This window comes from Microtus pennsylvanicus, chromosome 1, assembly GCF_037038515.1.
Source record: "Microtus pennsylvanicus isolate mMicPen1 chromosome 1, mMicPen1.hap1, whole genome shotgun sequence".
Taxonomy (NCBI): Eukaryota; Metazoa; Chordata; class Mammalia; order Rodentia; family Cricetidae; genus Microtus; species Microtus pennsylvanicus.
The window spans coordinates 215317261-215329720 of NC_134579.1; the positions used below are offsets into that span (position 1 = coordinate 215317261).

The 12460-nt window shown below is 34.5% G+C and overlaps 1 protein-coding gene across 7 annotated transcripts in view; it reads left to right on the top strand.

Moving 5' to 3' along the window:
* Positions 1-12208, top strand: part of Qki (QKI, KH domain containing RNA binding) — a 107722-nt gene extending 95514 nt beyond the window's left edge. Inside the window, exons 5-8 of one of the 7 annotated variants that reach the window (XM_075950896.1) lie at positions 889-976; positions 2329-2628; positions 5335-5409; positions 9124-12208. In XM_075950896.1, the coding sequence (XP_075807011.1) occupies positions 889-976; positions 2329-2628; positions 5335-5409; positions 9124-9140 (480 nt within the window). In that variant the 3' untranslated portion in view covers positions 9141-12208. Of the gene's footprint in view, positions 1-888; positions 977-2328; positions 2629-3332; positions 8550-9123 lie in introns of those variants that run through there. The other 6 variants (XM_075950867.1, XM_075950923.1, XM_075950905.1 and 3 more) reach the window with 6 other exon arrangements.
* The last annotated feature ends 252 nt before the right edge of the window (positions 12209-12460 follow it).

Below are 12460 nucleotides of genomic sequence, written 5' to 3' on the forward strand. Positions count from 1 at the left end.
GTGATAAATAACAAAATCAAGACTATTCTAATGGCACTTACTTTAGGAGTGGTGACATTCAACAAGCTGTAATTGAATACTGCAGTCATAGATTGTAGGGGTGGCTTCTGAAGAAGATAGCATTTTTCTTGGAGTTGTGTGACTAAGTAGGGCGTGGAAAGGGAAGCATACAGAAATGTGTAAAACAGCATTTGCAGATAGGCAAATGGGAATAAACACTAAGACATTAACATTAGTCTTGTCTATTGCTGTATAATAAATTATCTGTGTGAAAAAGCAAGTTAACACCTTGAGGTGGTAGTTTGAGAAAGGTTTAAAATCTTTTTTCAGATAGTAAGAAATCACAGTAGGGTTTAAGACAAGAGAATGCTGTGAAATATTAAGGTAGAAACTGTGTTTGGGGAAGTTTATCTGGCCCTTGGATCGAGATTTGGTGTTTAGATTGCGTATATGTATTAAATGACAAGTACCACTGACAGCTGAATTCAGTAGTTTGAGTAGTATAACAGTAATGACTTCCCGAGAGCAGTATTCATTAATGGAACGGGGTAAAGCCATGGTAAATGATGTAGCCTTCCTGGTTTCTGCCTATGTAGTCTAGTTAGTTTAGTTCCCCTTTCCCTTGTGTATATATATATATATCCTATGTAGGTAGTAAATTTTATGATTATCCTAAATATAGAGGGCCAAAGATAGAATTGATAGCACTTGCTAGGTACATTGAAGGAAACCAAGAACAGTGGCATAAGGAAGCAGAAATAAGCATTTACAAATTGAGTGGTTATTTTTAGTTTCCACTTTTAGTTCTGAGTTACTTGATATACAGTTTTTAGTTGTGATATATGTATATACCGTCTCATTCGTTTTGCTCTTGTTTCTCGTATGCAGGCCGAAGGAGAAGACAGCCTGAAGAAGATGCAGCTGATGGAGCTTGCGATTTTGAATGGCACCTACAGAGACGCCAACATTAAATCACGTAAGAATGAGCCTGGGCAGGATTACACCTGTTTGTCTACAAGCCCGTTTTCTTTTGGTACCACAGCATAAAGCCAGTTGAAGTAATGAGAACATTTACAATACAACCAAGAGCCTCGTTTTGTTTTGTTTTGTTTTTAAAATGCTTCTGTAAACGATGGCCTGTTCAATTTTATTTTATACCAGCATATCAGGTTTGGGATTGTAAATTTACTTTTCTGGTGAAGGGGTTCAGAAACTGTCTTGTTGTGTTAACTGTCCGGTTGAGAGTTTAAACTTGTTATATTATGCAAAAGACAAAATTTTGAAAGTTTTTTTTAAAAGAGCTTATTTTAAGTGTCTAAATGAAATGACTCTGCTGTTGAAGTCTTTCCTTTCCCCTTGCTTGCATGTTTGCATTCATGTTTAGTTTTTTTTTTTCGTGTGTTTTGTTGTTGTTTTTCTACTTAAATTCCTATTTGAGTTCACAGAGGTCAACGGGTGAGAATAGTTTTCAGCCAGTGTTCTCCCTTCCATGGATTATGGCATAATTTTATAAGCTGTCTGAAAGAATAGTGTTTTATAAAATGTATGTTTTGAGACAACGTAAGGTTTATATAAACATATCATATTTAGAGCATTATTAATTTTAAGCAATTGAAGTTTGAAGGCATAGTCTAAATTCCCAAAGGTAGGCAACCCTGTGAATTTAACAATAGTTACTTTTAAATGGTTGCCTTTAATTTACTCTTAATAGTCATGAATTTAATGATAGGACTGCTTTCTGGATTCTTTTTCTTGTGCACTAGTTCCAGACATACTGGAAACATACACACTTAGTGCTTACTTAACCCATGTAGTTTCCCTTAAGCCTGAAGCCAGTACTGCTCTTTGGAAATAAACCATATCTGTTTCTGTGGACTTCAATTATAATTTTTTAATTGCACCTTTTAATTTGAATGTTTTTTGGTTTTTGTTTTTGTTTTTTTTTTTTTTGGTTTTTTTGGTTTGTTTTTTTTTTTTTTTTTTTTTTTTGCTTTTTGGGTGGTTTTTTTTGCGTGCGCTTTTAGACTGACAATGTTTTATACTGAATATATCACTAAATAAATGAACAGTATAACATTTTAATGGTCTTGGTCAATTTTTTACACTGGGTTTTTAATTTTTGCATTTCAATCATGTTGTAAAGGGAAAGCTGATTGCATTTGATTGGTGTGCTTTGGCATTTTTGTGTGATCAATGCATGTACTAATGATTTCCTTTTATTTTTCTTCTTTCCTGCTTTTTCTTTTCTTTTTCCGACTTCCCTCTCATTTCCCCATATTTTATACTGCTATCCCTGTACTTCTTTCTAAATTTCTTTGCTTACTGTAGCAGCCCTTGCCTTTTCTCTTGCAGCAACTGCCCAGGCTGCTCCAAGGATCATCACTGGGCCTGCGCCTGTCCTCCCACCAGCTGCTCTGCGTACACCTACGCCAGCTGGCCCTACCATAATGCCTTTGATCAGACAAATACAGACCGCTGTCATGCCAAACGGAACTCCTCACCCAACTGCTGCAATAGTCCCTCCGGGGCCTGAAGCTGGGTTAATCTACACACCCTATGAATACCCCTACACGTTGGCACCAGCTACATCAATCCTTGAGTACCCCATTGAACCCAGTGGTGTGTTAGGTAAGTATGAGTCCATTACTAGATGGTTAGTGCATTCCTGACTGTGGTGCTCCACCTCCACCCCCCAGACTCTGAAATGATGTTTATCGAAGTCTAGAGAGGCAATAAAAGTTTTGATTAGGAAAGGTTGAAAAATAAATTTGTGTTTGTTTTAGTTCCTCACAAGAGTTCTCCCATTAAGTAGCTAGCTATACCTTAATTTGGTTTACATTTAGTGTAGTGTCTCAGAATCACTAGGTATACTTATCATGTACATTCTCAACCAGACAATGCTTTTATTGCTCAGGTGATTGAAGTTCTTGAATTTAAGGCTATTCTTGCCACTTTGTCCTAATGGCCTCATCAGCTCTACCACTCAAAATTATATTTGTTTTATCTCGGAGGTTTACTTGCTAGCTGAATTTGAAAGCTCATTGAGGATTTATTAAATTTCTATTGTGCATTATTAAAATATTTATGATCACTTAAAGGATGCAATTAATAGTTGCAGTTTGAAGAATTTTCAGCTTCTGTCTTTTGAAGTCCTGGTTAACATGACCAATATTTTACAGTTTCCATAGTCACTATGAACTAGATGATCACACATCAACTTAATAAATTCAGTCATGTTAGAGGCAAAAATTAAAGTCATAGAAACTCACGGGTTTACATGATCAAAAAGCTATATTCTTGAAAAAGACATTATTGATGCCTTTTTTTTATAGAGTGGATTGAAATGCCAGTCATGCCTGATATTTCAGCCCATTGACTTGCTGGATGAAGGACTAGAGTACAGCAGCTGTTATAGCACGACCAGTCAATGTGGAAAAAAAAAACCTCTCTGTGCAACCCCACTGTTTTACCAGACAGAATTTTGAAACTTTTTTTTCCCCTGAATTGTGTATGACCTTTGGTGCTGCGTGCTTGCTATTGATTTTTTAGAACTTTGATCTTTTAAAGGGCTTCCCCAGCTTAATATTAATTGGAAAATCTTTAATGAACTTGGACACAAAGATTTAAACTTGAAAATTTATTGTTCATTTAAAGAAAGCCACAATGTTCTGTATGTTATCTGTGTGTGTGCATGCACCTACGTGCCTTTTGTTTTATAAACAAATGCATTTTATTGTAATGTTTTCTGTCTGAATCATTGTATAAAATAAGTCAGAATTATACCACAGAAATGTTAGTGAGCAAAGCTGTGTTTTGTTGTACATTTCTTGAAGCATTTTTTAAAAATAACATGTAACCTGTAACCTTATTTAAGTTTTCCTTTCTATTAATACTCTGTCCTGTAGCCCTGTGCATGCTCCTTCCCCAGCACTCCTCTCTGCTGCACTCACAGCATCTGTTCCTGAGGAGTTACTATACTACTCTTGGCTTTCTGCACGTCTGGGGCTCCTTACTCTTAGTACAAGAGCTCCCTAGTTTTGCCAGATAGAATTATATTTCTATGCAATCTGCATATCTAAAATGAAAAATAGATTCTCAACCAGTTTACTGCTTAGAGAGAGCAAGAGGCACTGCTGTAAAATTTCTCATTGTAAAGCAACATGTTTTGTTTGGTTGGGAAATCTAAAATTATGAAGACTTGAGTATTAAACTAGGAAAATTAAGAGCAAAATATGCAGATACCCGATTAGCATTTTCAAGGTTCTTAATAATAAGTACTAAGTGATAAAAATACCCTTATGATTATTGTCGTTTATTGCTTTGCCACCTAAGCAGTAAAACTATGATATCGGCCTTCTGGAGAACTGAAAAAAATATTTTAAATTCCCATTTACAGTAAATTTGCACACAGATAACATGCATGCTTATATATCCAGTCTCAATATTATTTTAAAATAAGCAGTGCCCTTCAAAACAGATGCAGACATGTGTGTTGGTGGTAGTGAGGAGATTGGTATTAGCATCAAATCTTCATTGATGACTAATGTTTAATTCCCTTCCTTTTATCTTTAGGTATGGCTTTCCCAACGAAAGGCTAAGAATTCAAGAACGGTCTTAACTGAACCCTCATCAGATCTGAATTTAACCAATGCTTAGTCTCAGCAGCCTCCGGGGAAAAGCTTAGCCTAGCAGTCAGTGACTTACTTGCACTTTTGCACATAGATATAAAGTAAAATGATGTTATTAATTTGGATTAGTCTGTTATACTACAAAGCAACGGTAATTTATAAAAGGAGTGTATAGTAGTATACTGACTGCTAAGTGTACTGTACTGTTTGCTTTACTAATCACCTAATTCATTGCAGTTCATACTTATTGACTCAAAAGTTTAAAACCACAATCTGTAGGCTTTAAGAGTTGCTTTTTAAACCTTTTTAAGTAATAAACTCTGAAAGATAAGGTTAGCAAATACTCGTCAGTATTAAATGTGGCATTATTTAAGTAGTTCTGCTGCAAGAAAGGCACTTCAGTGAATATGTGACTAGTAAAGCCCACTACGTCTGATCTCAGAGAGCTTGTGAGACACTGTGACTTGGGGACTGTCCATGAAGGGATGAAGTAGGTGGAAGGCCAACCTGTTCGAAACGAATGCAATATTGGTAGATGCATATATACATGACATACTACAGTTAATTTTAAAACTACTGTGCCTTAACGTGTTTCTTAAGCTTTTTGTAGTAAGTGAACATTTGAGATCCATTTTGATAAACCTGCTGTCGATGTTTCCCTTATGTATGTTTTCTAACTTTGTCTTGGTAATTGCAATTTAACTAGGTGCGGTGGCTACTAAAGTTCGAAGGCACGATATGCGTGTCCATCCTTACCAAAGGATTGTGACCGCAGACCGAGGTTAGTTTAGTTCTGCAGTTCTTGTTTATAAACAATGCGCTGGGTGTCCATAAAGTTTGCAACACCACACCTGATGGAAAAATGTAATTGTTTACCTGCACACATTTCTTTTTCCTTCCCTAAATTAATTTAATAATTGATTGATTTAAGGTTGGTTTTTGTGGTTTTGTTTATGATTTTTTTTGGTGGTTGTTTTTGTTTTTTGGGGTTTTTTTTTTTGTTGTTGTTTTGTTTTGTTTGGGTTTTCGCCCCTTCCCTTAATATTTTAATTTATTAAATCTTCTGTTACATGTCCTAAGATTTATTCCAGTTAAAACATAAATTAGTCAATTTGAGAAGTTATTAAATTTTTATATTACCTTAGCAATTTTTAGTAATAATTATTGCTAAAACTTACCCTTTAATTATTCTGAATATTTGGGTTGGTACTGCAAAATGAATTGAACAGATTATGTGTTCATGAGAGAAGTAAAAGAATTGCTTCTGTGTAATTTTGGAGAAAACTGAAGATTTATTTTTCATTTTTCTATATATTAAAACATTGAGCCACTGTATAAATATGAGGGTATACATGTCAAGTATTTAGCCAAAATCAACAGTCAGGACTGTGAAAATAATTTCTTTTATGATACTTTTTAATGAATTAGAAAATGAGTTCCCTCTTACTCTATTTCTTGCCAAAATGGATCCTTTGATTTTTGTCTTTTGCTGCTAAAATACAATACCTGAAGGTAAACTATCCTGAACTTCTGTGGTATGTGAGATCCAGCTGTTTGGATATCCTTTTTGACTAACCTGTGACTGGAAAACAAGTCCTCATTTTTCTCACTTTCATATTTGTAATTTGTGCCCTATATATGCCCTTGGACCCATTTTTAAATTATTTATTCTTATTCGAAAAATGGTAGTTTCGGTTTTTTGACATTGAATTGTTTTTTACTTTTTTGTGTGGTGTTTTGTTTTTTTAATTGCAAGATTGGAGCCCCAAGAAAAGTAGAAAAGGACCTAGCCCACTTGACGTGGTTACTCTTGAATACCCACCATAAATATTGGACACAGTTGTTTTGTGTGTTAGAAATAAAATGCCTTTCCAAAGACACCAATGATATTTATTTAATATCATATATGCTGAAAGAGTCCTGAAAATTTTAGCTGCTGTATTCATTTTTCTGTGGTGTTTATTTGTTAAACAAAATGAATCCTTTTCTGGGGGAACATCCATAATAATAATACTCCATGCAACTGTGCCAAGTGTGAGCATATCGACCATTCGAGGAAGTTAGATGGGGAAGGTCACTTTAGGTGTGGGTGTTATCATATGTAATTGAAGCTGTATCATACCATTTAAAGCCTAAAATAATTCTCTTACAGAGTGTTTTGATTTTGAAGTAATTTTTCTTTTTAGATTTTTCTTTTGTCTTAGGAGACTTTCTGTCATTTTGTTAACACAACAGTCCTTTTTCACTTTGTACTCCAGAGCCTTCAGGTAGCTGAAAATATTAGACCAAGATCTTACTGTGTTCAGAAAATGGCAACACATTCCATACATGGCTCATTTGTAGCTGTGTTTATTTTGATTAGTTATATTTGTATTTGAAATGCAATGTCAGCAAACCGAAATGCCTTTCCTTCCCTCCATCCCTCCCTTCCTCTTTTCTTCATCTAGAAACAGATGGCTTACACTTACTATCACCACATGTACTACTCATTGGGTCTAAGGGAGATGACCGAAGTCCTTGACTTACATTATTTTATGATACTACTGTTCTATTTTTTTTAATTTAAAAAAATCTTTCAAGGAGAAGATTAGTATTAGCATTCATTTGATGCAAGGACACAGCCCAAGGACACACAACCATGTAACTATTTGTGAGCATTTAGAGTGGTTGCTTACTGAAAACAAATCCACCACCATGCTTATTTCAAAATTGGTTTGAAACTTAAAGACCAACTGACTATAGTTGTAATGAACTGTAAGTGATTTTGCACAGTTGACATAGCTGTGTGTACTGCAGGAAGCCAGGACATGGCAGAGGATGTATTTTAGATGCACTGGATATGATAGTTTGCTTTGTTAAATACTCCACACTCAAATGTCATTAGAAACTGTCCATGCAATGATTTGATAAAAACCGTTACTTATACAAATTAAATTTTGGAGAGCAACATTTTTATTTTTAAATTTTAAATAAAATTCTACTTCCTTTTAAGAAATTCAGGGAAGTTTTGATTATATTGAAGATACAGTATTTTTGTAGTATTTATATACTGTCCTAATTGATAAACTATAGAAAACATTTTTGTCATACAAAGGTAAATATTATAGAGAGCATTTAAACCCTATGAACATTACACCTGCTAAGTCTGAGTTATGAAGTGGCATAGAATCTTAACTTTGCACTGAGCATCTTTTCATTCACATCTCTCCTGCCTTTGTCACAGTGGCAGCAACAGTACAGAAAGTTCTGTCAAACCTCAGAATAGAGTAGAAATAATTAAGCTGTTGAATGAGTCTTAAGAATCATACTACTGTTAAGTGGACCAAGTTTGGTGAAGTAGACTGTGACAGGCTGATTCAGGAAGGAGCTACTCAAGGACATTTGGAGTGATAACTTTTCCACTTGAGAACTACTTTATGTTTTACTGTAATTTTTTTAATTTTTTTGTTCTTTTTTGTTACTTTGCAAAAGAAAATAGTATTTACAGGTGGCTTCTTTTAAAATATAAAAATATAAAGCAGGAATGTATATGAAATGTCAGATTTTATTGTATTTGCAGAGTATTAGCTTTGAAATTGAATAAAGAAAGCTATTTGTAGTTTTAAAATGCCTTATTGGTATCAGTTAGAAATTTCTTCTATTTTTTATGTACTTAGAGTTCTTTGAGGTATAGAGTTTTAAATGGCAGGATTTTACAGTGTTTACATGCAAGTGCATTTTATAAGTGTTCTATATGTGTAAATTAGTATTTCAACTGGAAAGTGTTGGCTGGTGCAAAAGGCCTGGCCTTTTCTGGTTCCCATGATGTTGCCTACACTGCTAGACTACAGTATTGCTTTGTATCATGAGGCCAAGAAAATTCCATGTTGTTTGTAAATAGAATAATTGAAAAAGCAATAAACATTTATTGAACAAAAGAAACCTTGTTTGGCCCAGAGTTTATGTTGAACCAAATTGTTCATAGTAATTTAAATTTCTTTAGATTCATTTCTGTTAATCATCAGTTATTAATAATCACATCCATCATTAATAGTTGCTTTATTGCTTGCATCTGAGAGAATACTAATGCTTAATAGCAGTCAGATACTCATAACTGCACTGACTGTTCAAAGTTCTTTATACCAAACCTATTCATCATTGTTTTCCAGTTTCCTTCATTGACTGCTACTAACTATTAGTTGTTAGCTGTATTTTATTTCTATTTTTTCTGTTAACAAGTTGGGGTTTTTCAAATTATTTTTGTGGGAGTGGGCTCTTCTTCATTTATTTGTTCAAATCATGATATGAAATTGTCATGATTTTTATTGTATTCTGTAGATGGTGTCAATCAGTTTGTCAGAATTCAACATGCTTTTTTTTTATTAGTTGTATTAGTTTTCATGTTGTCATTAAGCCGTCACTAGCTGAAACTAATCTCTTCTCTATCTTTTCTTTTCTTTTTTTTGTTTTGTTTTGTTTTTGTTTTTGTTTTTTTTTTTTGTTTCTAACCACCCAGCCGCCACCGGCAACTAACCTATGACCTTCTGACCTCTGAACTCTTCACCCAATGATGACCTGACCATGCCTGCCTGCTGATCAGTTAACTGGTAATCGCCTTTGCTTGCCTGTCGTCAGTGCAGCGAGCTGAGGCACTTGTCCGTTCGTCTTACCATCTAACCAAACAAAAGACAAAGAAATTGTCCTCCAACTCAGCTTTTCCCCCCTGTTTGGGTGAAAGTGGTTCTAGAACCTGCACTGAATAGTAGTAAAGCAATAAGGCCCGATTCATCCCACAGCACTGATCATCTTTCAATGCCCACCCCAAGCGAACGGTAAGAAGGCCTCTCTTAAGAAGGGGAGACAGATGGCCCTAACTACTCAATGACAGAGGCAGTTACTGTGAGAGACTTGTAGGACTCTTTTTCTTCTCATAGCAAAGTCAAAGCTCTCTCTGAATGTACTGTGTGACAATGCATCATGCATGAACCTTCGGTCAGGGATGTCATTGGTGAAGTGACTTCAAAAGTATTCAAAATTTGACATGCTGTTTGTTTAGTCACTACAGTGCCCTCAAAGGGCAGAAATTGCAGCCTTTTTATATTGCCTGCCAAAATTTGAAGTATTAGAACAAAGTGTGCCATGAGAGAAAAACTTAACAAGGAGTTTTGAAAAGTAATACAAAGAACAAAACTGCAACACTATTTTTAAAAAGTTGAGTATCTTAGTTAATTTCCAAATCTTTATTTTACACCACCTTAAAAATTATTCGAGAACAAGGTACATGCATTATGTGTCACATTACTGGGCAAACTGTTCAAATATTTTTTTTAAACCTCCCTGTATAGAAAATATCATTAAGGATGTAAAAGCCATGCTTGCCTATTTGCTGTATACATGTAATGAAATTGTAGATAACGTGTAGTGCATTGAAACAAATGAACAAAAAGTAGATACTTTTACTATACAAGGGTGCTGGTGCAGAAAAAATATATATATTTTTGGAAATGTAGCATTTTATACTTTCAAGTGTTATAAAAAAAAAGAAAAAGAACAAAGAAACCCTTTATTTCATTAAATGATTTTTTCTGGTGGTTGTCAAGAAACAAAAGACCAAAAGAGCCTTTTTGTCTTTGTTTTTTATTTTTTAAGTATTGGAATAAGTCTAAAGAAAAAGAAAGTGCCTTATTTTCCTTCATGGTCATTTAGTCAAGTGTCCTGCAAGAGCAGCTCCTCCCTCAGAGTAAAAGTTAGTGCATGTCCTCCATCGCCCAGTATGTGAAAGGAGATACGAGGGGAAACATATGAGTTGATGGTCTAAATTATATGATTTGTGTCACGTTATCTTGATGCCAGTTTGCCAAATCTGATACTGTGAAAAAAAATGTAATAGCTTTTCTAATGTCTGACTAGTAAATTTAAAATGTCATTCTCTTACAAATCATAATTGAGTTTTTTTGGTTATTACCGTCTTCAGTGTTAGCCCAGAGGATTCTGAGGTTAGAAAAAATTATGTGAGATCTGAATATTAGTTTACAGATGACATTAGAGCTTTATTTTTTTCAGAAAAGAGGGATACGTTTAATTTTTTTCTTAATAATTGGAGATAATTTTAATGCCTAACTAACTTTTTCCCAAAATAAATCATCAAAATCCTTTATTGTGAAAAAAGTGTTAAGTAACCCAAATTTAATCAGACTTTATGTCATACCAGATACCTTGTGTAGTCCATCTCTGCTGGCTTTAGTAACTGTTTTTAAACACACCTTTTTGTCCTCTCTTTAACTTTAAAGGAATGTGGGAATCTAGCATCACAGTGCATATAAACACTCAGCTACATTCCTTTCATCCTCAGTTTCTCACAAAGTTCCAACAGTTCTCTAGTTGAAGCAGTTTGTGTGCAAAGCCTGCATCTAAATACTTGAGTTCATAAGTTTAATTGCTCAGTACCAGAGGTGGCAAATCTCATGTGGTAGTGTACTCCTGGCTCATCAACTCATGCCCTCTTCCATACCTTCCTGGCTTCACAGTCAAGGTCAGCAGGAAGCTCATTGGGCACCTTCATGGTGACCTCGCCCTTATTCTGTCTCTCTTGGAACCATTTTCAGTTTATTTACTATGCAATAGACAGTCGTTGTTTGTACTCAGCTAGCTTTGGTTTAATGACCACGGCTTTGTCTTTCTGTTACACACGTGGTGATTCTGATTTATTTTCAATATATGCTGTGCCATTTTGATTTTTATTTTGTTTGGTTGGTTGAATAAATTTGCGACACTCAGAACACTTGAGGTGATAGTTTAAAAAAAAAAAACAGTACCAGTATTTGATCCAGTCTCATCTCAGCCGTGTTATACCTGGACATTTTAGATGTTTATCAAAGGTCTTTTATGGGGAAGAAAGTAAATCTGTAAACAGTAGACGTGTGACGTTTATGAGTAACGCTGGCTCTGAACAAACTTCTGAAAACTTAGTTGACAATGTTTTGTGTCAACTGATAAAAGCATGACTTTTGGAATCTCTGAATGCCTTGGTTCTCAGTATTATCACTCTATTGAATTTTTTTCTTATTAAAATATGTAGTTTTTAAGACTTTTTTCCTGACAGTATTATGTAATTTTTTAGCGTGGGTAGATGGGAGTGTCGCTGGTATGTTACCATACAGCTGACATGTATTTTTTGTCTATTCTTTATTATCTTAGTAGTTTCATGCTATGTATGTACCATAACCAACCTATTGCCTATGAGAAACATGTAAGATAATGTATTTACAGCCATTGTTACAAGTTTATAATGTATTTTTCTATCTTGTTTTATATGTATGTTATATAACATTCAGAAGAATTTTTTTCTTGATTGAGAAAAGGATACAAAATGCAAAATCCACAATTTTGATAACTGAAAATTGCCAATTGTTTTGCAGTACTTTATTATATTGGGTGTCTTGTCTTTCTTGGGCTTTTAGTTAGCTGATGAATGAATACATTAGACACTTCTGGGTTTTAGTTGGGATTTTACATAGCTTGCATTTTAATTCTTTTGTTCTTTGCTGTTTCTATTAACCCATAGCATTATTTTAATAAATGTTATAATATCAACCTACTAACTCTGGACTATGTCTGTTTATTAACCTTTACATGTTTAATGAAAAAAAAAACAGATAAATAAAGTCTCAAGTTCCTGGACTAACGTTGAAGAACATGACCACAGATAACATAGGGTGACTTGTTTTCTGTGTTGTCTGTCAGCTGACAGTTGTGCACACTACTGCTAAAAGCTTTTGGGTGTTCTGGCCTTTTACCTCGGATGGTAGGTGCAGTGGAGATGGGAACAAAGTGGTATCTGTTTGAGTCATTCT